The 27,479-nt window shown below is 36.7% G+C and overlaps 1 protein-coding gene across 1 annotated transcript in view; it reads left to right on the forward strand.

Moving 5' to 3' along the window:
- OVCH1 (ovochymase 1) overlaps positions 1 to 27,479 on the forward strand; it is a 73,116-nt gene that overhangs the window by 39,968 nt on the left and 5,669 nt on the right. The window contains 6 exon segments of the mRNA XM_077871917.1: positions 2,839 to 2,995; positions 3,323 to 3,418; positions 6,742 to 6,966; positions 12,111 to 12,236; positions 13,197 to 13,329; positions 14,072 to 14,211. Coding sequence (XP_077728043.1) covers positions 2,839 to 2,995; positions 3,323 to 3,418; positions 6,742 to 6,966; positions 12,111 to 12,236; positions 13,197 to 13,329; positions 14,072 to 14,211 — 877 coding nt within the window.

Consider the following 27,479-nt stretch of genomic DNA (forward strand, 5'->3'; position numbering starts at 1 on the left):
GGCTGAGGAATATTCCATTGTATACATAGACCACATCTTCTTTATCCATTCATCTTTCGATGGACACCGAGGCTCCTTCCACAGTTTGGCTATTGTGGACATCGCTGCTAGAAACATCGGGGTGCAGGTGTCCCGGCGTTTCATTACATCTGTATCTTTGGGGTAAATCCCCAACAGTGCAATTGCTGGGTCGTAGGGCAGGTCTATTTTTAACTCTTTGAGGAACCTCCACACAGTTTTCCAGAGTGGCTGCACCAGTTCACATTCCCACCAACAGTGTAAGAGGGTTCCCTTTTCTCCACATCCTCTCCAACATTTGTGGTTTCCTGCCTTGTTAATTTTCCCCATTCTGACTGGTGTGAGGTGGTATCTCACTGTGGTTTTGATTTGTATTTCCCTGATGGCAAGTGATGCAGAGCATTTTCTCATGTGCATGTTGGCCATGTCTATGTCTTCCTCTGTGAGATTTCTCTTCATGTCTTTTGCCCATTTCATGATTGGATTGTTTGTTTCTTTGGTGTTGAGTTTAAGAAGTTCTTTATAGATCTTGGAAACTAGCCCTTTATCTGATACGTCATTTGCAAATATCTTCTCCCATTCTGTAGGTTGTCTTTTAGTTTTGTTGACTGTATCCTTTGCTGTGCAAAAGCTTCTTATCTTGATGAAGTCCCAATAGTTCATTTTTGCTTTCGTTTCTTTTGCCTTAAGCATTTTACTTTCAACTACTTTCAGTAGTTCCAGTTAGTTGATTCTTTCTTTTGTTGCTTGTGCTTTTGGTGTCATATAAAAAAAAATTGTTGCCAAGGAGCTTTATCCTTATGTTTTCTTCTAGGAGTTCTACATTTGTAGCTTTATATATGTCTTTAATTCATTTCAAGTTTAATTTTTTGTGAGTAGTATAAAATAGGGACCAATTCCATTCCTCTACCTATTGTCCAGTTTTCCCAATTTCATTGGTGAAGGGATTATCCTTTCCCCATTGAGTATTCTTTCTTCTTTGTTAAATATTAGTTGACTGCATATGTTAGGTTTTTTCTGGACTTATGATTCTAGCCCATTTGTCTATGTGTCTTTTTATGCCAGTATCATACTGCATTGACTACCATAGATTTGTAACATATTTTCAAATCAGGAAATGTGATGTCTCCAGCTTTGTTCCTTCTCAGGATTTCTTTGGCTATTTAGGGTCTTTCGTGGGCCCATATGATTTTTAGGATTTTTTTTTATTTCTATGAAAAATACTATTGAAATTTTGAAATGGACTTCACTGAATCTACTGGTGGCTTTGGTAGTATGGACACAATATTGATTCTTCTGATCTTTGAAATTAGGATTATGTGTTCCATATGTTTGTATCTTTATCAATTTATTTTGTCTATAGTTTTTAGTGTGGAGATCTTTTACCTTTTTGGTTAATTTTATTCCTAAGCACTTTATTTTTTTGATGTTTTTGTATATAGGATTGTTTTCCTTATTTCCTTTCCAAGTTTTTATCTAAATTCCAGTTAGTTACCATGTAGTATGATAGTAGTATCAGGTGTAGAATTTAGTGATTCAACACTTACTTACAACACCCTGTGTTCATTGTAAGTGCCCTCCTTAATCCCGTTTATTTCTTTTTCATACATTTTTTTGTTAATGTATAGAGACACTACTAATTTCTGAATGTTTGCTTTGTATCCTGAAACTTTACTGTACTCATTAATTAGTTCTGTTTTGTTATGAGTTCTAACAGTTTTTGATGGAGTCTTTAGGATTTTCCTAGATCATATCCTCTACAAATAAAGGCAGTTTTACTTCTTGCTTCCTGCTTTACTCCTTCCTTCCTTCCTTTTATTTCTTTTTCTTGCCTTATTGTTCTGGCTAAGACTTCTAAACCTATATTGAATAGGAATGGTGAAAGTGGGCATACTTGTTTTTATTTCTTATCTTACAGGAAAAGCTTTCAGCTTTTCACTATTGAGTATGATGTTAGCTATGGGTTTGTTATATATCACCTTTATTATGTTGTGGTATGTTCTGTCTATACCCAATTTGTTGAGAGTTTTTATCATGAGAGGATGTTGCATTTTGTTAAATACGTTTTCTGTACTATTCATATGATAACATGAATTTTAAACTTTCATTCTATTAATATGTATCACATTCATTAATTTATATATGTTGAACTATCTTTGCATCACTGATCATGGTGTATGATCCTTTTAATATGCTATTAAATTCAGTCTGCTAGTATTTTGTTGAGGATTTTTACATCTGTGCTTATTAGAGATTTTGGCCTGTAGTTTTCTTGTAGTGTCCTTACCTGGCTTTGATATCAGGGTGATTCTGACCTTGTGTAATAATTTTAGAGTGTTCTGTCCTCTTCAATTTTTGGCAAGAGTTTGGGAATTGAAGTCAATTCTTACATGTTTAGTAGAATTCACCAGTGAAGCTATCTGGTCCTGAGCTTTGCTTTATTGGGGTGTTTTTGATTAATGATTCAAATCTCCTTGCTCATATTGCTCTGTTCTGATTTTCTATTTCCTCATGATTTGGTCTTGGCAGCTTGTTTATTTCTAGGAATTTATTTATTTCTTCCAGGTTATCCAATTTTTTGGTGTATAGTTATTCATAGTAGTCTCATGAATCTTTGTATTTCTGTGGTATCCGTTGTAATATCTTTGTGATTTTACTTATTTGAGTTTAAGGACTCAAAGGTATACAAATTGATGAAGTATAAACATTTTTCATTAAAGAAATGTGTTATGAATAAATTATTGATTATTCCTGTTCCAAAATTGAAGGCAGAAGCTCTGGTTAAAGCAATTTTTAGAACATATTTTCTTGGTGTTTCAGGGAGACTGTGGTGGCCCATTAGTGTGTAGACGTGAAAAAGGTCCCTTTGTCCTATATGACATTGTCAGCTGGGAAGCTGGCTGTGCCCAGCCAAGGAAGCCAGATGTACTTGCCAGGGTGAGTGTCTTCTTGGACTGGATCCAATTCAAAATGAAAGGTAAATATTTTTCAGATATTATAAAAACAATTCCTCTTTCTTTAGAGTAGGTTTGCAAGAAGTGAGTGTGGTAGAAATCAGCATTATGAAAGAAAAAAACATAAAGTAGTATTTCATTTATTTTAGTTTCTAAAACATTAAAATGCACATTAAAATTCTGTAAGAAAACATTCTCCCTTGAGCAGAGAGAGTAAAACTGACTTTTCCTGAGGCTGCTATAATCCTAGATTTGCATTTTCTTTTGACAAAAGCTGTTTTGATATAGACTACATTTTCTTTTGAGGCTTTCATCTTGATTTATTTTTAACATGCTCTCTCCAGGTACAGGTCCTGCTTCACTTCAGATAAATAATGAAAGCAAAACCTTAACAAGGCAACAGTTACCACCACTCACGCCTTCAACGGACAATGCATTTGGACCAGGTAATAGATGTTCATGTTATCCAATTAATTCAGCAGGTAAGAATTTAGCAAAAAGCTTTGCATGTCTATGTTCACTAATTTTCTTTGGAATAGGATAAACCCTGTGTTTTCATTCTGACTAGTAGTTTATACTGAAGGAGAGGAGTGTTGTCATTGTGACCATCTGGGTTTCTTTTCTACCCCCACAGATACAGCTGTTGCAGGTAAAGAAAAAAAAAAACAAACCTGTGGTTGTGAACAAGTTCCTGGATTTGAATTTTGAAGGAGTGCATAGAAAGAATTATTCTGACCTGTTTATTCCTACATAATTAAAGGTCCTTACATTTTCAGATATCTGGGTAGGTGAGGACCTGAGAGAGAGAGAGAGAGAACTACAACTAGCATCAGTGTTAGTCATTTATAATTCTCCCACAATTGTCAGTGTCTGTTTGCTAATGGGATTTTTATTTTTATTTAAAATGAAACTGCAGCTGGAGAATTAGAAGTCTGTAATAGACCTGTAGGGAGATGAAAGTTCTATAATGTCATCATTCTTTATTTCCAGGTGGTCACACACAGTATCTTCTTTCTCATCGTCTCTACCCCCATCCACCCCACCTACAATCAAGCTCAGTAGGCAACTAGAAGAGGTGGGGGAAGGTTGAAGGGGCTACAGAAGACAGGGGGAATTGCTAGAGTGATAACCTTCAGTAGGAGAGAGGGGATGAGATCTTGTGTTCAGCAGGAGAGGTTGGTCTCAGAGAAGAGCAAAGTGCAATTCATCCATAGTTGCTGGATGGGAGACAGACTTATGCTGTATATGTGGAGATGGGAGCTTCTGGCAATTTTCTAATTGCTTCTATATACTTACCAGATGAAGCAGGATTGTTGAAGAGGGTTTGAGGGTTTTAAGAGAAAAGAAGAAGTATGAAATAGTTCTTCAAAAAAGTGACAAAGTGCATGTACTAGGAAAATGTAGTAGGATTGCTGGGCAACATAAAAGCCTCTGAGATTAATAACATGAATTTATAGGGAGACTGACCAGTTTATTTGTATGTTTTCTTCTGGAGACACTGAGGGGTAGCACATATATGTAGAACAGATGGGAGAGTAGATTCAATCAGAATGGATTTTCCCAAGTATGCAAGAGTATAAGGGTGTTGAAGGCATTGTGTAGTAGGAAGGGATTAAGATGATGTATTTTGGAATTTAAGCTAGGAAAAGAGTGAATGAGGATGAGAGAGAGTTAGGGACAAAGGAAAAGTGGTTGGGAAGATGAATAGCACGTCTCAAAAAGTGGAAGGAGCATTGGAGGGAGCTGAGAAGATAGAAGGTTGTGGATGGAGAGAGCAGTGCTTGAAAGTGAGATATAGAAGGTGGTGTTATTGCTGAGACCACATCCCTGGGAGTTGACCATTGGGTTGGGTGGCTGAGGTCTGGTGGAGAACAAAATCATTGGAAAGAGGTTGAGAAATTAAAAAACTCCAGTGCTGGGCTCATCATTTATATGGGTACTGAAATCAGCAAGATGTGTGGCAAAAATATTGTTGGAGAAAAATGACTGCTAAAATCTTCTAGGAATAAGAAAGTGGTAATTCGGGGACCAGTTGTGGGTGGTATGGTCTGACAACACAAGAATCAAAGAGTCTTACTTAGATTAAAAATAAATCTGGAATTGGGGTTGAGATGAAGAGCAGATTTAGGCCCAAGATCCTTAAACCTAATGATTTTGATGGTTTGAGTTAAATGAACAATTGTGATTAGTGCATAAGTAAATTAATGCATACAAAGCACTTAAAATAGAAATGACAAAGCACTTAAAATAGAAATGGCATGATGATTGGCAACAGTCAACAGGTGGTGGTGGTAGTGATCAACTAATATATTCATTGAACTGTCCCATTCAGAAAATAAACGTTGTTAAAATGTAGAGAAGATATTTCTCATTTGTATATGTTCAGAAATACATATGCATGCCAAAGAACTTTGCAAGTTTTACATATGAAAGGGTATTGTTTTGTTTTAATTCTGTGAATATTCTAGGCATTAAAATGTTGAAACTATCCTATCTTTAACATCCACCCACTCCCACCACTTGCTTTTTACACAAGAGGATTGTTAGCCCATTTATAAAAAGAAGTGACTGATTGGGAATTCATGACTTTATATGATTTGGTTCCTTTCCAGGCAGATTTGTCATAGAGGATTCATGGGGACAGGAAAAAGAGATTGAAAAGATATGTTGGGGCCAGAGTCTGAAAGACAGTGCAAGCTGCACAATTTCAGTTGCTTTGAGCAAGGAAAGAACTTAATTCTTTTGTTTCATACACTATCCCAGATTGGAGGGCATGGTGGGAAAGATTAAAGACTGGGAAATCAGTGAGGTTACTATTAAATCAAGGTGGGTCTATAACTATCTAAATTAGATTACAGTAGCCATATACATGAAGGGGAGAATTTACAAAGAAAATAATGGGACTAGGCAATTGAATAGAATCCTGAATTCTTATAACATTCCATTTCCCTTCTTCACTTTCTGCCACTCCTCATTTCTACTCTTCATAAAAGTATATTTATGTATCTGTCACCTCAGATCATTAATTTCTCTATGGCAATGCATATATAATCACACATTAATTAATTAACGAAAACTCCTACATTAAGATATGTTCATTTGAATGCAGAGTATTTCAATATGTAATTGCTCAGAGGATTTTTGTCAAAGGAATACACAGAGGTGAAGAAGGAGGAGTCAAGGGTATATATAACATGAAGAAGCAGCAGCTGACTATAGGATCAGCGGGCCAGAGAGCCACAGGCATCTGAAGCTCTGCAAGTAGCCCTGCAGGTCCAAAGGTGTCCTTGGACTTAAGAGCAAGTGGAGGAAGTGAGAGACTTTCAAATATATCAGCAGATTCTCCTTCTTTTGATCTCAGTCACGAATTCCATGAATATGATCATTTGTCCCAGCAAGATAAATGCTCAGTGAAATTAGTGAAGCTTTTCGGAACAGACCTTCATTGCATCTCAAAGAAGGAAGGAAATGAAAACATGCTGGAAGTAGAGATTGCATATCCACTGTGCATCTTCTAAGGCATTTAAAAGATTCCTTGAAAAGAAATTTTAAATAATTATAATTTAACTTCTACTACAATCTCATTTCAAGAAAATAGGACACATTCAATGGGATGATCATTTTTACCCAAGGACATGTGAAAGAGAATAATAAAGTTTTAATTTTCTTCTTGCAAGCCTAAATTTTTCAGGTTTGTGGTGGAGGCTCACTTTGCATTGCTTTGCTTTGTTTATGTTGGTCCCTGGTGTCTGTGTGCTCTGAATTGTAGGTTGTTACTCTGAAGTGGAACCAGAAGAACCCAGAGGCTTTTTTTCAACTCCAAGATATCCACTGGATTATAGAGGAAAACTGGAATGTTCTTGGGTGCTCAGAGTGTCACCAAGCAGTATGGCAAAATTGACAGTTGAGTATCTGTCACTGCCTTGGTCTCTTGTGTGTCCAGATTCTGTTGCGACTATTTATGAAGAAAGCCACGATGAGAGAAGGGTATCAGGTAATGGCATTTCAATTCTCTGCTGGGAGCCCTTTTGGTATAGGCAGCTTTTATGATCAGGAGAGAGCTTGACTTGGGTAACACTACCACCAAAATGTGGATTCGTGTAATAGGCATGACTTTTTTAAAAAAGTTTTTATTATTTATTCATGAGAGACAAGAGGGGGGAGGGCAGAGACATAGGCAGAGGGAGAAGCAGGCTCCATGCAGGGAGCCCGATGTGGGACTCAATCTTGGGACTCTAGGATCATGCCTTAAGCCAAAGGCAGATGCTCAACTGCTGAGCCACCCAGCATCCCACCTTTTTTTTTTTTTTTAAGGCACACTTAATATTTTCAAAGTGAATGAGGGTGAGAGAGAGGGGCAAAGGAAAGGTGGTTGGGAAGATGAATAGCAGGTCTCAAAAAGTGGAAGGAGCATTGGAGGGAGCTGAGAAGATAGAAGGTTGTGGATGGAGAGAGCAGTGCTTGAAAGTGAGATATGGAAGGTGTTGTTGTTGCTGAGGATCACATCCCTGGGGGCTGACCATTGGGTTGGGTGGCTGAGGTCTGCTGGAGAACAAAATCATTGGAAAGAGGTTGAGAAATTAAAAAACTCCAGTGCTGGGCTCATCATTTATATGGGTACTGAAATCAGCAAGATGTGTGGCAAAAATATTGTTGGAGAAAAATGACTGCTAAAATCTTCTAGGAATAAGAAAGTGGTAATTCGGGGACCAGTTGTGGGTGGTATGGTCTGACAATACAGGTTGTGGGTGGTATATCAGAGTCATATTTAGATTAAAAATATTTCGGAATTGGGGTTGAGAAGAGCAGACTTAGGCTCTTAATAGTTTCAAAAGTTGAATTTACAAAACAGGTGTACTAGAGGTTGAGTGTGTGTGTATGTGTTTGTACGTATGTGTATTCAAGCAGAAAAAAGACAAGAGAGTTCAAATTCTTCAAGCATACTGGAACTATGCCAGGATGCCAGAAATGTATATGAAAGAGGAATTAAGATGGTTAAAAATCAGATGTGGGTAGGAGGTGGGGGTTGGATTTTAAAATAAAGCAAAATATATTAAAGGTTTTTACAATGGCAGAATTTAAAATATTTGCCAATAATACACTAGCTTTCATTTCATTTCATGTGCAGGCAACCCTGTTTTGTGCAACAAAACAAAGTTGATACCTCCTGTTTGTGTAGGGGTGGTACCGCTCTTAGGAGGGAGGTGGGAACGTTTTGGAAATCATTTGGTTGATGGGGACACCTGGGAAGAAAATAAGTGTATGCCTGCACATACATGCGGAAGACCAGAAAAATCCTCTGATGATGAAACTGTGTTCTTGGGATAAATTCTGAGATGAAATCGTTTGGTTAGAGGGCACAAAACACTTATTTAAAGAATCTTTATAAATACTGTCTCATTTAGACCTGGCCTATCCACTTTGTTCATTTTTCTCCTGCAATCTGATGGCCTCCCCCATCCACCTTGATTGAAACAGCTCTAGGTCTTCTTGTTGCTGGAATGAAATTCAGAATTCCTAGCATGGCCCTCTGTCCTCCTTCCTGACTCACATGATCAGGTGCTATCCTTCTCACCTGAGGCCCCTTGTCCAGCTCCTCCTAGCTCTTCAGAGAGCTCCTTGTCTGTCCCTCACATCTCTCAAGTCTTGGCTAGAATATCTCCTCCTCCTTCTCTTCCTCCTTTTTTAAAGACTTTATTTATTTGACAGAGAAAGAGCACAAGCAGGGGGAGCAGCAGGCAGAGGGAGAAGGAGAAGGAAGCTTCCTGCTGAGCAGCGAGTGTGCTGTGGGGCTGGATCCCAGGACCCTGGCTGGGATCATGACCCGAGCTGAAGGCAGATGCTCAACTGACTGAGCCACCCAAGCACCCCCAGAGTGTCATCTCCTGAATGATACCTACCTTCATTTCTGTAAATTATATCACTTCCTGCTTGGGTACCTCCTAGTTCCTCCCCCTTTTCTTTAGCACTTATTATCTTCCAACATTATGATTTGTTTTCATGTTTGTGGTTTGTGTTTTCTCTATTGAATGTGAGTTTTCAGAAGGTAAAGACTTTCATCTTTGAAGTCTCTCCAGTGCCTAGAACAGTATGTGAGACGTAGGAGGCACTGAATGAGGGGCACCTGGGTGGCTCAGTGGTTGACTATCTGCCTTCAGCTCAGGCTGTGATCCTGGGATTGAGTTCCACATCAGGCTCCCCACAGGGAGCCTGCTTCTCCCTCTGCTTCTCTCCCTGTATCTCTCGTGAATAAATAAATAAAATCTTGGTGGGGGGGAAGGAAGGCATTGAATGAGTGAATGAATGAATGATAGGTCACCTGGTCAAAGAGGGCTTCTCAGTCTAAAGTAGTGCCATTTATTCCCTCACAAAGTCCTTTTCATCATATTATGCAGATTATTTCACTGGCAGCCTTGATCCCTGTTTGAAATCATCTTCTTTAATTTACCTGGCTAAAATAAAAGATTCATGAAAGCAGGGATCTTGCTATTTTGTTCCTTACTATATCTTCCCAAATTAGAATCATGTCTAGAGACTTAGAATATTTTTTTTTCATGACTGTGTACTGATAAATTACTCTTCAGAAAAGCTAAATCAGTTTTCATTGCCATTAGCAATACATGGCAGCCTTTTGCACCATAACTGAATATATCAATTTGATAGGCACTTTTACTTTTTAAAAATAATTAATGGAGGCTTTTTTTCTAATTTTGGTTAGCTATTTGTATTTTTTATTTCTTTGTCATTACCATCCATTTTTTGGTATTATTCTTTTTATCAGTTTATGAAAGCTGTTATACATATATTTTTCCCTTCTCATAAGTTGCAAGTACTTATTCATAAGGTTGCCATTTGCCTCTAATTTTTTAAAAGACTTTATTTATTTATTTGAGAGAGAGAGAGTGCATGTGAGTGAGGGGAGGGGCAGAAAGGGAAGGAGAGGGAGAAGGAATCTCAAGCAGACTCCCTGCTGGGTGCGGAGCCCTACAAAGGGCTCGCTCTCATGACCCCAAGATCATGACCTGAACCAAAACCCAGAGCTGGATGCTTAACTGACTGAGCCACTCAGGCACATCCTTAATATTTATTATATGTTGATGTAAACATTTAAAAATTTGTTTAAATCTATCTATAAACCTTTGATCTTTGATTTATCTCATTGCTTTTATTTATAAATATTCATTGTTCATTCTGAGTTCAGAAAAATTTTTTTTATAAACTTCTTTAATCCTAAGGAAATGTTTTTTTCATACGGTGAAGTGATGCTATCTTTTTCTTCAAGAAAAAACTATTTTCTCTCCAACTGGTAGCAACTCTATTATATACTAGATTCACATATAAAGAGAAACATTTTCTGGGAAAACTTACCTTCATCTTTATAATCTATTGAAAACCATGCTTGGCTTTGTTGTGGGTTAACTGAGGAATCCCTATAATTTTCCAACCTAGCATTTCTTTGATTTGAAATTGTCAGCTTGAAACTTGTAGAATGGTTCTTTCTCTTCAAATGATAGCTAGCAGAACTGCAAGACTCTAATGGAGGTATTACCCCATATTTAAGCCAGATAGTATTCTTCTATATTGTAAATGCTATCTTTTTCCCTGTGGGAGCCAGCAACTCACTCACTCAAGAGTTGTGTTGATCTCTACTTGCTACAAATAAGTATTTGATTATTTTTCAAATAATATTTCAACATCATTTACCTTAATGTGTCATACCATCTAATATTATTTGCTTTTTTTTTCTAATCTGATGTAACCTCTTCCTTCTCTTGTTCCATAGATACTTGTAAGAAGGATATACTAGGTGCTAGAGACCAACTCTTCTTGGTTGTAGGGATTCAATAGTGAACAAAATGGACAAAAGAAATCCCTGCCCTTATCAAGCTGCTATTCTAGTGGGGAGTGGACACATACTATGAAAACAAAATATATATTATTAGGTAGATGAGCCAGGGGAAAATCAAGTAGGAAGAAAGAGAAGAATATGAGATATGCCAAACAGTTGTATGTAGTATAACCAGCAAATAAATGTCTTTCTGAGCAGGTGACACTTTGATAAATGTTATAGGATAATACTGACTTATTATTATAGTAGAGGGGTTTGATCCTAAGAAATTCACATGTTCTTTTCACATCTTCTTAATCAGCGTCTGAATTGTTTTAGAATTATGGGTATACTTTCCTTTTTCATCTTTGACTCAGGTCCTCAACCTGAAGCAATCAAAAGGAGACGGACTATACGGAAAGAATAAATTTTCAGGTAGACTGTTTTCCATCGTGGGTTTTTCATAGTGAGTTATTTTTAATATGTAGGTACTTTACTAGAAGAAAAAATGGCAGAGCAGCATCATTTTATTTTATTTTTTATTTTTTTTTTTTTTTTAATTTTTATTTATTTATGATAGTCACAGAGAGAGAGAGAGGCAGAGACACAGGCAGAGGGAGAAGCAGGCTCCATGCACCGGGAGCCCGATGTGGGATTCGATCCCGGGTCTCCAGGATCACGCCCTGGGCCAAAGGCAGGCGCCAAACCGCTGCGCCACCCAGGGATCCCCAGAGCAGCATCATTTTAAAGATGAAGTAATTTACTTCCTTCTGTCCTTCAAGGGAGCAATATGACATAGCAGACTGTGATAGGAATTGAATTCATGGTCCTGGGTTTAGATCCTGAGTCCCTACCCTGCCAGTCTGACTTCGGGTGAGTCACTTGAGTTCTGGAGCCGTTTCCCTCATTTTGCAGAGTGAAATAAATTCCTACCTCATGGGTACAAACTTATAACTAGTTGACAAGTCCTGGAGATCTAATGCATAGTATAGGAAATATAGTCAACATTTGTTATTAGAATCATCAAACTTGCCAAGGGACTAAATCTTAACTAGTTTCATTACAAAAAAGAAATGGTAATGATAAGAGGTGATAGAAGCTACCTATCACTAGAGTGGCAGACATTTACAATATGTAGATCTTGTCACAAATGGTGTACATCAAAATGGTGTATACTCTAAATCTATACAATGTCACATGTTAAATATATTTTGATAAAAATAAAAATAATTGCCATACCTAAAATAGAGAAACTGCTAAAAAAATTTTAGTTCTTATGTTTTACTAGATTTCACTTTTTTTAAACCTAGGTAAATTATGTGGGAGAGGGCTTTATTCAATGCTTTTCATGAGCTCCGGACCACTGGTGAGAGTGGTATTTCATTCCCTTGTGCAAGGTGCTTTGGGCATAAGTTATATTGTCTTTACAGTCCAAAGTATGCTTCATCATTTTATAAACTTATAAAGTTAAAAATCAATGTTTTTCTTTTTAGAGATGTTTCAAAACATATACATTGTTTTGTAAGAAATGGTGTTTCTGTGGGGAGTTTATGTTTGAAAGGACAATCTATTTAAGGGATCTGAGATTGGTCAGATTCAAAAGAGAAACTGTTCAGTGGATAACCTGACTGACTTGTAAATCATCCAGAATTGTGATTCTGAATGTGGCTACGATATGTTGATTTCAAGACATTTTTTTTTTTACCCTCATGTGATTTTTATGCCACAGCCTTTTCTGTGGATAAGAATATAAGGGTTTTAACTGTTAGCTGGTTGACTAGCTATGGATAATTTATTATCTCTGTATCAGAGTATTCTTTATACTGATATTATTATAATCATAAAAGGTTAGGATGAGTATTTAAGATAAACTACACAAATATTAGGTCCTAGCATTATAACTGTAAATGCTAAGCAATTCAGACTTATCAGATTGCATTTTAGAACAAGTAATTAATAAGGCTTTCTGACTTTTGGTAAGTATAGGTAACTGAAAGCTAGTTTATTTTCTTGGCACCAAAAAGCACTGCAGAGAGATATTTGGGGAAAAAGTTCAGTGAGTAATAAAGAAATGCATGCATATCATATGAAACTGTTTTCCCAAAAAAATATATTAAAAATGTTGCTTTTAGATGGAATTGTACAGAGAACTGGCATTATCTATAGTTTTTCCACATTCTCTTCCATTGACTTGATGCTGTGCCAAAGACAATTCTGAGAAAAGTGCTGTTCTCAGTATCTTTGAATGATTCAGATACTTTTCAGTAAAACCACTTCTGTTCATGTTTTTTCTAAAACAGGGAGGAAAAGTGACTTCTCTGCTCTGAAAGGCATTATCATAAGCCTTTCAAAGATTAATTTTATTTTCATCGCCTCTTTTTTTTCTGTATTTTTAGGTCCAAAGGGCAGTAAAACTGCCAAACTTCTCCAGAGTTCAAACCAAGAATATATGGCCACCTGTGAAGATGTTATTCTGAAACTAGGAGGAATCATTCAGATCCCAAGATACTCTCACAGAACCACTATGAGGTGAGGAAGGAATGTTTATTATGAGGAAAGAAGTTTGTGAATGATCCTTTGACAAGCAGCAACCCTTGCTTAAGGCATTATTTCCTGCCTCCTCTCCTTGATGTAATAGACTGTGAGGGAATCCCTGGTCTGAGACCTTCATTAGACAAAGACTGAATATAAAAGATCGTCCCTATTGATAAATTGTGTACTTTCTCAACAAAAGAGATCATTTATTAGGTAAAGTGGAAAGTCAAATCTCCATCTGTTTTGGAGATTGAAATAATGTACATAGAGTCTTCTAGCACATATTAGGTACTCAATAAGTGGCTATTTAAATTGCTAAAACAGAGAACTTTCCTTGAATTAGACAATAGGATAAATTTAAAGTGTGAAGTGAAAAGTGAAGATTTGCATAATATCATTCCTAAGTAAATTTATATGATTTGGGGAAGTTTGGGGGCAAATTCAGGGAAAAGTATGTCCTTAACTCTCAGATTGCCAGTCAGAATTTAAAGGATTACATATGATTGATCCACCATTCACTGTGATGGGTGAACTCAATTAACAATCTTAACAAATTAAGTCTTAGAAATATTTTGAATTGTTACAACTTAAAGTAAAAAATCCTTCTTTCACCCAAGCACAAAGGAGCAGATAAGAGTCCATAACAGATAACAGTGATGCATACAATTCTGAACGAAGTCGGACCAGTATGTGCTATTTGGAAATCATTACTGACTTTCTTTTATCTGTGCCATAGTTGCCACTGGAAGTTATCAGCCCCCTTAAACCACATCGTTCATCTTGATATTATCAACTTCCAGATGAAGCCAACACCCTTGGCCTGTCAGGGTCATATGTGGGTTTATGAAGGATTTGGATCAGGCAAAAAAATAATAGGTAACTAACGTCCCATGAAGCACTATGTTCTTGATTTTTTTTAAATGAAATATTCCCAGATTGTTTTACATTCAGTGTTACTTACAGATGATGTAAATTATGTGATACTGAAATGGCCTTGCTATTTTTTAGATTTGTAATTGAGATTAACACTCTCTCAGACTGAGTTAAAAAACAAAACCCAATTACCATATGCTGCTTATTTGGGTCATACCTAGATTAAACTTGCCCAGAAATACTGAACATAAAGGATGGACAAAGAAGTTTTAGGCAAATGTAACACAAGAAATTGAGAGTATAATATTAATCAGGCAAAATTATATCCACCAGAAAAGGCATTAAATGGGTTTATCAATTAAATAGTAGCTGGAAACTTCCCTACAGTGACTTACACTGATTTTTATGAATGAAAGAAAGAAAACTTCAGAGTTTTTCAGATGTGTCACTAACTCAGTCGTTCAACTCTGTCAAGGCTAAGGTTATGGCAGTTCTCTTGGCCTTTCCCTAATGGTTCCATAATGGCTATTTCAGTTCTCACTATTTCATAGAGGAAAAAGGAAGAAGGGACACAGAGAAAGGAGTATACCACTGAGAAAACAAACACATTTCCAGGAATCCTATTGCAAATTTAAGCCCCCTCCAGCCAGACTGGTCACATAGCCATGCCTGACTAGGAGATGACTAGGGACAAAGGGCATGAGATGGGGCTTGAGCTGGCTGACCAACATTACACAACATGATGTGATAATGGCAGTCCAGATGGAAATCTGATAGTGCTGGATCCAGATATCAGTTCTACTATATAGTAGTTAAATAGTTTTGGGAATGTTCCCAAAGCTTTCTCAGACCCTGTTTCCTGAATTGTGACAAGAGAATGTAATATCTATCTTAGTTTTTAATATAATTTACAAGAAGAGAAACTCACTGTCACAACCACCACATATATACATGTGTGCTATAAATTCTCGATTTACTTAGTCAAGGACACTTATGTCTGATGACACCAGGTGACTGCCCAGAGGGAGATGATGTTGGCATGATGCTGGCCTTTGACTCCCTAAGAAAGATCCAGATACCAGTGTACCTCTTCCCCTAGATAGGATCCTGCCAGAGTTGCTAAAACAGCCTATTGCTAAACCACCATCCTTTTATTCTTCCGATTTACATTACCATCCCAGAAGTAGATGCACTAAAATCTTCCTGTTTCTACCTAAGCAAATGTTAATAAATGCTGATAGTTCCTGGTTCCTGAGCCCATTTAGTATGAACAAGGCCACAGCTTCTAGCAGGGAGAATGCAGAATCTGCCCACAGTATCCTTAGAAATTATTTACACTTATTCCTTTCTTGCCTTATAGAATGTCTGTTACTTATACTACTTAGGGGACTCTTTTGGGAATTAAATGAGAGGATGCATGCTAATATAAAAGAAAGCAAGCTTCTGCCATGTTTGAATTATAAATATATGCTTTCATTCCTATTCTTAAAATTGTGTTGTTGGGACGCCTGAGTGGCTTAGCGGTTGAGCATCTACCTTCAGCTCAGGGAATGATCCCACAGTCCCGGGGTCGAGTCCCACATCAGGCTCCCTGCATGGAGCCTGCTTCTTCCTCTGCCTCTCTCTGTGTGTCTCTCATGAATAAATAAATAAAATCTTTAAGAAAATTTTGTTGCTTAGAAGAGATTAGACTGTTGTTTCCCTAGTACGTCTCCATCAGTGGGGTGTCAGAGTACACAAAGTTGGAAGAACAAAGAAACTAAGAAAAAAGGGGAAAGAATACATTAACTGTATCAGTTATACTTTATAATGTTAATGAACTATAAGCCTACTTTTCTTAGAATAAGTTCATAAAACATATGTACCATTTCCTTTCTCCTTCCTAATGTTTCAATTTTTGCCAGTAAAGTATGCAAGTTCCAGGGGTTGACTCAATGATTGAGGTCAATAGGTTACAAAATATTAAACATAACCGAATATAACTTATCTCAAGAATGCAAGGATAGTTCGATATTGAAAAATGTATTACATATAATATAACTATGTCATGTGAGAAAAAATAGATATAAATTAAGTATACAGTAATTACAACCTTAAAATCACACCAGTAAAATTAATAAAAGATATAATGGAAAAATCATTTTAATTATAATTAGCAACAAAAAACATACTACTAGGAATAACTGTTAAACAAAACTCAACCAAATAAATTTGGAGGTCTAATTTGCTTTATTAAGGGACTCATGCATCAGGCAAGATTCCTTCTGGCAAGGAGAGGATTGCTCTGAGGAACCGTACAAAATGAAAGGATTTTATAGAAAGAGGGCAGGATAGTTAGCAGAAGAAAAGGAAGGGGCTCTTGTACATATACCTTGTCTTCCTTCAGGGAATGAAGAGGCCCCCTTTGACACTTTACCTCATTGGTGCTGACCAGAAAATTCTCGACTAACTGGTTAAGACTGCATTTCCAGAGTAGGTTGAAATTGCAATTAGGTTAGGTATTAAGACCCAGTTTGGTGACATGACCTCACAAAAGTTACTCCATTTGGGGCCTATAGTTTTCTTTTTGACATCACCCTAAAATTTGTGGTTTTTTTGTGCAAATATAGAACTTTACACACACACACAACCATACAAATATGAACAGAGAAATGTACCATGTTCTAAAACTGGAAAACAGAAATAACATTAATTCACACCAAATTAATATGTAAATATAGTATATTTCCCAGCAAAATCCCATGGTAATTTTTTTTCAGAGTGAGATAGAAACTAGTAACTATTTATCTTTAAAATAAATAGGACTAGCTGAAAATGTTTTGAGAGACTCAGCCCTGATTAAATTTCAAATTAAAACCAGAATCCCCAAAGGTTTTTTTTTAAGTGATGAGGCAAATTGTCAGATATTATTAAAACATACTTTAATACACATAGAGACACAAGTGAATAGAAATAAGTAAACCAAAAGGGAAGGCATACAATATTTATAGATGAGAAATGTGGCGTTACAAATCAAAGAGGAAAATGTAAATTATATTTTTCATAACTTTGTACAAGAGCCAATTAAAGAGCATTTTCCTTACAAAGTAGAAAAAAATGGGTAATTATCTTAACTATTGATGGAGAAGGACTTTCTCATATAAAAGCACCTGAAGAAACAGGAAATTATTTAAAAATCCTATATAATTAAAAACTTCTGCCTCGATAGTAACAAAATTTAAAAACAAATCACAAACCAGATTTCCAATAACTCTGAGAAAGGTATAAGGTAAATAGCATAGGGAATGTTTATAAATCAGTATTAGAAAGTTTAAATCTGTAAAAATAAATTTATAGGCCCCAATATCTTTGACTCAGCTTTGATTAAATTTCAAATTAAAACCAGAGTCTCCAGAGCTTTTGATTTTTATTTTGTTCATTTCCCACGAGATGACAAACTACTGACCCACATGATTTTGAGAACATAGAGCCCTGGCTTAACCATTAGCTTCTTTTCACAGATAAGAAAGGTTAGTGAGTATTCACCTATCAGTTCCTATACAATCTAAATTAAATCTCGTTTCTTGTCACAATGAAGTTGATCCTCTGGCCATCTGTCTACTAAAAAGAGAGTTTTTCTATAAGACAGAAGTTTCTTAAAATTGTCCACTTGAAACTTCGATACTTACTATTGAATGTTAGAGCAAACTATCTTTGTTAGAATGTTTGTTTCTAAAAATACTATGTATGATCACTTAAAATTGGAAATGGTTTGTCATAGAAAGCATGCCAATTGCTACACCTTGCCTCTTATTCATTTGGCTATGCTGTAGATAAATGAAGGTTGTATGTAGCTGAAGCTCAAATATACTCCCTATATATCTTTATTTTATCTCAGTCTGGTGACAAGAATAAGTTTCCTGAGGACCTAGCTAGCTTATTGTTCCCTGACGAATAATTTGTTCCCTGGAGACCTAGCTAGACCGTGTCATCTTCTTTTATAATACATCACTTTAAAGAGATCTACCTAGACTATTCTAGACATTGTAGGAACAGATCCTGTGCTCTAGTTGGTTTAGAGCTCCTTCCTTAGGATTGCTTAGATTCAAGAATCTGAAATATTTTTCTCTCTATTCTTTTTTTTAAGATTTTATTTATTTATTCATGAAAGACACAGAAAGAATGGCAGAGACATAGGCAGAGGGAGAAGCGGGGTCCCTGTGGGGAGCCTGACGTGGGTCTCAATCCCAGGAACCCAGGATCATGACCTGAGCCAAAGGCAGACACTCAACCATTGAGCTACCCAGGTGCCCTCTTTCTCTCTATTCTAATAGGATTTTCTTCTGCTTAATTTTCTTATTTTTATATTCTTGGGAGTGGATAAATGGTATAAATTCATTATTTCAAAAATAGGATTTTTTTCCTCTTACTTTTATTTTGCTTTGTGAGAGCTAAGTTTTTCGTATGCTTATTTTTTTCTTTATTCTGGGTTAGGAAAATTGTGTGGAGGAAATTCACCTTCATTAAAGACTTATGGTCCTCTAATGATGTTGATTTTCACATACAATGTCAGTTTGGCCATGGAAGAATTTTCTTTGAGATATTCTTTTCATATTTCTGGTAAGTCTATTGCTTTCATATATGTTTATGTTTATGTTTTTTGTTTTGTGCTTTATTAGGAAAAAATCTGTCATTAAACAGATTGAATTCTCTATTTTATTGGTCTGCTTTAGAGGAGAAGGAAAAGGCATTGTATAAAGTATCACTTCTGTAATCTGTGGAGACCTCAAGCTAACCCTCTATAAAGTATAAGGTTGATCAGATTTATAATTTTTTCTTAAAGTACCTAAGAATTTTATCTATTTTTCTGTGTACTTGGATCATTATAACAATATAGGAGGAAACCTTTATCCCTAGCATAGAAGTTTCAAGTTTCAAGTAGTTCTCTTTTGAAAGTAGTTTCCTTACTGTACTAATAGTTTCTTTTTTCGCTTGTTTGATGAATAGTTCATTTATATTGGTTGCAACCAGATTATTGAAAAATATACTTTGCCCAACATTCCTGTGCTTTGGGTGAAGACACGGTTGGCATTATGAAAATTAAGAGCTATTAATCTAGAACTATTGCAAATTATAGATATTATCATGGAGAAAACGTTTGCAATTTAGGTTTAATTCTGAACAGGTATTAAAACTGCTTCCATCCTTAACATTAATCAGTTTATACTCATTAAAATGTTAATTGGAATACAATTAAAGAGGCATTTCTACTAAAAGTATTAAATTTAATTTAGTCTGGTAAAAGTCTCTGCCCTAGTAGAGTTTATAGTTTAGTGGGGGTAATAGTCAATAATGAAATAATCATATAGAAAAATATAAAGTAAAAAAGCAACTGTCTTGTTTTGAAGAAAAAATATAGTGTTCAGTAAAAATATACAGTAGAGGGATTTTGTTCAGTTTGGTAAAGGATGGCAATGGGATTGTAGGAAAACTTTAGTTTCTTTCTTTTCTTACCACAGAACTCCAAGAGATTTATTTCTACTCACAGTCTCATCTTTTGCCCTCATTTTTTTTTTTTCTTAAATCCATTGCCATAGGGCTTTCTTTGTTACCATTCCACAGGCATTGGTTTTACCAAAGTTAAAATGACTTCCCTAAGTCCATATCCAAGAGTTCCCCCTCTCAACCCAAACAGCGTTTGGCACAGATGAGGTCTTCTTCCTTCTAGAATCTACTTGTCTCGACCTCCAGGAAACCATTCTTCTTAGCTCTCTCTTACTTCACTGATCTTGGCTGGCTGCTCTTCATTTTCTCTACCACTAAAGGTAAAGATATCCCTGGATTTGGTCCTTGTACTCTTATTTCTTCTTTACCTGTACTCCTTAGTGACCTTACCCAATCCTTAGCATTCACTACCTTCAATATACAAATAACTCCCAACTTGTTTTTTATTTTTGACCTCTAGCACTGTATCACCAATTGCATCCTCCTCCACTTGGATACCTGATAGGCAGCTCAAACTTAATGCCATTATCTTCAAAACCGAAAACCATGCCTAGTAAACAGCTGGTGTACAATAATTGTGTGTTTGAATAAAGGATGTGACATTTCAGCTGGGGCAGACTAGGGAGAAGAGGGTAAGGGGGTAGCTCCATATTCAGTGAATGGATAAGAAATGCATCCATTGGGACGCCTGGGTGGCTCAGTGCTTGGGCGTCTGCCTTCAGCCCAGGGCGTGATCCTGGAGACCCGGGGTCGGGTCCCGCATCAGGCTTCCTGTGTGGAGCCTGCTTCTCTCTCTGCCTCTGTCTATGTCTCTGCCTCTCTCTGTGTCTCTCATTAATAAATAAATTCTTTAAAAAAAGAAAAAAAAAAAGAAATGCATCCATTCGCTTGTGGGAATCCTCCTGACTGAGAGCCAATATACGAATAGGAGTCAACTCAGGAGACTGCCAATGACACAAAATTTATATCCCATGTGTGTAGTTTTTAAAGATCTGACTTGTCTTTCATATTTTTGAGATTATAAATTAAAATATATCAATACAAATTATGTTATCTCTATGTGAATCATTAAAATTTAAATGAAATATTTAGTAGTATGGAAAAATAGGGCAGTCCTGGTGGCTCAGTGGTTTAGTGCCACTTCAGCCCGGGGTGTGATCCTGGAGTCCTGGGATCGAGTCCCATGTCGGGGTCCCTGCATGGAGCCTGCTTCTCCCTCTGCCTGTGTCTCTGCCTCTCTCTCTGTGTCTCATGAATAAATAAATAAAATCTTAAAAAAAAAAAAAGGAAAAATAGTCATAGTAAATTAAATGTAGGAAAAGGTTTTAATGGTGTAAAGTGGCATACAATTTTTCAAAAATATGTACACAGCATAGAAGAAGACCTGGCCAGACTTATATTATGAGTATTGGTTACTTACAAGATGGACCACAGGAGACTTTTTATCTTCCTTTTTTTCCCCCAAGATTTTATGTATTTACTTCAGAGAGAGTGACAAAGAGCAAGCAGGAGCTGGGTGAGAAGCAGACTCCACACTGAGCAGGGAGCCCGATGCAGGCTCTATCCCAGGACCCCAGGGTTATGACCTGAGATAAAGGCAGACACTTAACTGATTGAGCCACCCAGGTGCCCCTGAGACCTTTTATTTTCCTTGAACTCTCTGTATTTTGAAATTTTTTACAAGGAGCATGTATCATTTTTATAATTAGAAGAATACAGAAATAGATTTAGTTGGATGTACTGACACTAAATATTCTCTTATTCTAGATTCCATGAGAGGAAAAAATAAAGTTAATTATAAAGGTAAGACTATAAAGGAGATAAGGAATCCAATTGGCTTGGCTTTGGTTATATGATATTATGAAAATAGAGAGGAAAATGCACTTGCTGCTAAACACTATGTAGTAAGAAGTGTACTCTGACTTCTGTCAAAAACCTTCAGGTGTTTGTGGCTAATTCAAGTCATTTTATAGTAAAATGTGTAAATTTCCTTAATGTCAAACTTCAGAGGCAGTGGAGACCTGTGGCCCATTAGGGAATAGAGAGTGAGGCTGTCGTCCTTTATTCAGTTGGATAGAGAAAGTTTATCTAACTTTAGTTGGATGAGAAACATCCGTTTTGTTGATGGAGCCCTCGTAGCTTTTTAAAATCTATTTATTGCCATTCTTTCCATATATTTTATGTCTTTCAGATTTCATATATATTTTTTTGTTTTTTCTTCACTGGACCACTGTACAGTGAAACTAAGGTGATAACATTATTGATGAAGTAAATCAGCTTTTGGATGACATTACTTTCAGGTTGGATGATACCTATAACTTTTGGAGTAGGTCCAAAATGTCACTGAATTCTTCAATTCTCTTTTTTGGTGTAGCCACTTAGTTCTTGTGAATTTTAGTATCTGTATTTCAACTATCCAAGGGCGATCCAAATTTCTCTGAGAAATGTTTGCAATTTGAATTGTATGTGCTGTGAGGCTGAACTTTAGGAGCACATAATTTATTCAAGAATTCAGTCTACCTCTCAACCTGCTTGCCTTGTTCTCTCTTCACATTTTATGGTGTCGAAGTTATCTTTTCCTGCACTATATAGGAAATGAAATATTTTTGTGGCATTTGCAAATTTGGGTAAGTCCTAAAAGTCTTAGGACATATCTATTGAATACCAAAGTGGTAGACCACTATCATCTGTGGACTGAAGATGATAAAATCTATTTCTCATGATCATGAACATTAAATAAGATTGATAATAATTAAATGTAAGCAACAGTTACATTGAAATGTGGATCTGGGTGATTTAGCAATTCAGTTTGTGAATTGAAGTCAAAGAACTTCAGTCTGCCTTCTTTTGGAGGGGTTACTTTTTCAAAAACAAAAGTCATTCAAATTCTGTGTCAGTATACATAAGGAACTGTGGATAGGAAGAAAGAGTGACAAAAGTTAATAAAAGTCAAAACAACCATTTTGGTTGTAATGACCTAGTCGTAGACATTAAAACTGGAGTCAGGATCCCTGGGTGGCGCAGCGGTTTAGCGCCTGCCTTTGGCCCAGGGCACGATCCTGGAGGCCCAGGATCGAATCCCACGTCAGGCTCCCGGGATGGAGCCTGCTTCTCCCTCTGCCTGTGTCTCTGCTTCTCTCTCTATCATAAATAAATAAATAAATCTTTAAAAAAATAAATAAATAAAACTGGAGTCAGAAAATAACTTAGCTCCTTGATTATTGTGTTAAATATATTTTTTTCTTTTTTGCCTCAAGGATGTCCAGTATTAGATTTGATTCCAGTTAGTTCTGCTGAGATCATCTCCCAATTATCCTAACATTTATCCCAACATGCTGAACTGCACTTGGACTTTTTATTCCATGTCAGGAAATAAAGTGAAGGCAGTGGTTAAAGACCTTACAACAGAAGAATCTTAGAACTGTGAATGGGATTACTTCAGTATTTATGATGGACCAGATCAGCAATCAAGATTACTTGGTAAACTGATCTTTCTTAAGTGGCCTCCATTAAGTGGAATTCATGTAAGCATTTATACAATGCATATATTTGGAAAATATGACCTTCATTTGCCTTGGAAACATAATTTGTTGTCAGTGATTTTTCATGAGATCCTTCATCAGAATCCCAGAGCACTATTGAGCACAATGGGATGGGCTTGAGCCCACACTCACTGGATCTTGACTGGTTACTTCTAGCTCTTCCCAATTTTAGCCCTGATTCTTATCTCCTTTTACCATTAGGGGGCCCCCTAATTTTGTTTTTCTCAGGAGGCCTTTTATTTTACGAGTTTTCAATTTCTGAACTGCATTTTTAGGTAACTTTTTGAAAATTTGTTTAGTCAGGTTTCATCCTCAAAGTAAAAGCGTTTCTTTTTAGACCCAGGATAAATTTAAAAGGAGAAAAAGGCCAATTCATTTGAATAATAATCTTCAGAGATTTATTGGCCACATGGTGTCTATCACACTCGACTGTCAGGCAATATCCTGTTCTGAAACTGACTCATAGAAGAAAACTTTTTGAAAGATTTTTGTAATCCAATACTGCATCACTTTCAGTCTCCAACGAGTTCTCCTCAGGATGCCCTTACAATCCACCATCCAGAAGAGCAAGAGGAGAGTTTTGATACAATCTTTTTCCAGGACCTTGACCTCTTCTTTGATATTACAGGATATATAACACCAATAAGCTCAGCAATTTGCTTTGAAATTCTAAACGTATCTAGCTTTTTCTTATCAGTGAATTTGGTTCCTATCAAGGACTCTTTTAGAGTCTTGGCGGGGCAGGGAGGCAGATACAACATTTCAAGCTATTAGTCCTCCTTAAGATTAATACGAGGTATCTATAGCATCAGACTCTGTAACCCTAACTCTCACCAATGCCCTTCAGCCCAAGACCCCGGGATCACACCATGGGGTGTCTCAGTCAGAGGGAGTTAGGAAGAGCCTACAATAGGATTTGGACTTTGGTTAGGTAATTTTGGAGAGGATCTAAGGAAGTGGATTTTGCTCTAGATTGGTTGCTTTTAGGAAGTGGAGCAATTTTATGTTTAGGTATCTCAATCATAGGGAGGCTTGCCAGAATAAGGATAAAACTGCATTTGGTAAAGAAGTGGCAAGCCCTCACTTTAGTCATGAGAGGTCAATGTTTGGTATTTTGGTGGTAGCACATGACCTTGTTTTTGTTTCACCTCATCATAGATACAAAGAGTCCTGTCTGATGTTGCTGTTCTGTGAGATTGTTTATGGCCAATAAGAGAACATCACGGTCTAGCTGTGAGCGCCAAACCCATTTCTGAATGTCAGGGGCTACTTTTGTCTTTCTTACTCTTTAGTATTTTTCTATCTGGCAACATTATTCCTCTTTAAAGTTCTGATAAGTTAAAAATTCAGAAGTGTCAGATGATTATAAATAAGACTACTCATTCATATAATCAGCTTATATAAATCTCTATAAAAAAAGGAAGCTATCATTAGTTTGATAGTTTATACAATTTTATATGTTTATATAACTTCATTACAATGAACATGCAATTTATATAAAGATATTTAAACCACTGAACATGGATTCCCATTGCTAATCTCCCAGCTAGTTAAATGGGCTATCCCATATATGGAACCATGTTATCTCTTTTTAATAAATCTTTTTATTCATGTAAGTAGAATTCATCACTTTTTAACTGGTTTTTAATTATTTGTCAATGTGTAAATGGAGTGGTCCATAACATCCAAATAGTTTCCACTGCAATGCTTTTACAATATTTTAATGAACATAAATTACCAAAATTAAGGCTCATCTGGTCATCCTCCATTTTCCATATGAATGTAAGACATCAGTAACTAGTAAACACTACATTAAATGTACAGGCTGAATTTATTCATTACCAAGCATTACCTCATGGGTTGGGCACACTGGAGACACAATGGTGAACAAATCAGAAATGATCTCTGCCATCTTCTCTTGGAAAGAGACAATAAATAAGAAAATGATAATATTATATAACATTAAATAATCAAATAATTACTGATTGTCAAAAGCAAATCTGAAGGGAGTAAGTTGCAGAGGAAGGGTACATTGCCTCAGTTCACTCAGGTGTCTGTTCAAATGTTACCTCATCTAAGGCTTGCATCACATGATGTAAATAGGCCTCCTTCATCTTGTCTTCTCAGCATTTATCATGACGTGGAAGAGTATATATTTGTTTCTAATCTGTCTCATTCCACCAGAATGGAACAGGTCTCCTGAGAACAGGTCCTAGTCTCTTACTCATTGCTGTTTCTCCAGCACATTGGTAGAGCACTACTCAATACTTAGTAAATATCTGATGAAAAAAATAAGTGAGAAAGTTGGCTTACATGTGGGAAAAGCTTGTTAAGTTGGGGAGATGTCAGGGGGTAGAGTGATTGGAGACTGAGTGGTGACAGACTGGAATGAGGGGAGAGAGAGGCTTTGCCACTGTGCAGCTCAGGTTGTGATAATGAGTTTGGATTTTGTTCCAATCCAAAGGGAGGTCAAAAGTTTTTTGATGAGGGAGTAATTTGGAGGATGCTCTAGCTGCTGTGTCAGGAGTGAGTTTCAGGGTGGCAGGGTGAATTATGTCTAAAGTTATGAGGCTCTTGTGTTATTCTAGACCTGCACTGTCCAGCCCTTGTTATTTAAATTTAAATTAGTTAAAATGAGTAAAAGATGGTATTGGCCATATTCACATGCTCAATTGCTGCATGTAGTGAGTGACTACCGTAGTGCACAGGTCTTATACAGAATGTTCCATCATTGCAGAATGTTCTATTAGTACTGTTTTTAAACAATAGATATTGTCTTAAAGAGGGTAGCAACAATGGAGTGCAGTGCAAGTGAAGTGGACAGATGTGGAGATAGAACTAATAGGATTTCTGGGTGAATTGCATAAGGAATTAAATATGCAAATCAAGGATGATTCTGGTGTGAGAGGCTGGGGGTGGTAGCATTGACAAAGATAGGAAGTACTAGAGGGAGAACTAGATCTGTAGGGAGAGATCTATTGATGCCATGTTAAATTCTTTTTTTGTTTTTAAGATTTTATTTATTCATGAGAGACACACAGAGAGGCAGAGACATAGGCAGAGGGAGAAGCAGGCTCCCTGTGGGGAGTCTGATGTGGGACTCAGTCCCAGGGCCCTAAGATCATGACCTGAATCAAAGGAAGACGCTCAACCACTAAGCTACCCAGGTGCCCATGCCATGTTAAATTCTTAATGCTCTGATACATCCAGGTTGAGTTGATAATAGGTAGCTATCAGTAGAACTCTTGAGCCAGAGGCAGAATTTGGGCCAGGGATAAAAATTTGAGAATTATTATGTTACAAATTTCCTCTAGTTATTCTCTCTCAGACATGATTGATCTCCACTGTCACTCTCATCAGTTCTAGTATTACCCATCATTTAAAATAAAATAGAGCAGGGCACCTGGGTGGCTCAGTCAGTTAAATGTCTGCCTTCAGCCCAGGTCATGATCCCAGGATCCTGGGATGGAGTCCTGCATTGGGTTCCCCACTCGGTGGAGAGTCTCCCTCTCCCATTGCCCCTTCCCCTTGCTTGTGCTTTCTCTCTCTCTCTCTCATTCAAATAAATAAAACCTTTAAAAAACAACAAAAATAGAACAAGAAATGTAGCTATTGCCCCATTTCTCTGATTCTCTTTACAGCAAAATCTCTCTCTTTTCTTAGAGGCCACTGGATTTAGAAAGTATATGAGATTGACAACTAGAAGGTGATGGTGAGACGAAACAATTATAGTAGAGAAACACTAATAAGTTGGAGAGATAGGAGGTGGTGATTAGAAAGCAGGATGTTTGCAATCAAAATATCAGAGGTATCAAATGATAACATTTCAGAGCACTGTTAGTAAAGAATTACAAGTAAACGGAATCTGTTCCCTTCCATGAAATTTAGTGTTGGCACTTAGTAGGCATGCACTAGCTCAGTCTTACAAATCTTCAGTCTGTGTCTTATCTTCCAGGCTGTTACTCCTGCCCTACTGGTTTTTAAATACTAACCTCAGTCAAACAACAGTTTTAAGGAACATTGACAAACTAGAACACTGAAACGAACATAGAGCACAATGACCAGGATGCCGAAGGGCGTGGGCACTTGGGAGTGTTTACCTCAGAGAAGAAAAAAGACAGAAGGATCACAATTCTTCCTTTCAAATATTTGTGGAATTCTTAGAGACTCTCAGGCCAAATATGAAATTTGTTCTACCTAATGATATCTAATCATTATTGAATATTTACCATTATTTAGGCACAG

This window comes from Canis aureus, chromosome 25 (assembly GCF_053574225.1).
Source record: "Canis aureus isolate CA01 chromosome 25, VMU_Caureus_v.1.0, whole genome shotgun sequence".
Lineage (NCBI taxonomy): Eukaryota > Metazoa > Chordata > Mammalia > Carnivora > Canidae > Canis > Canis aureus.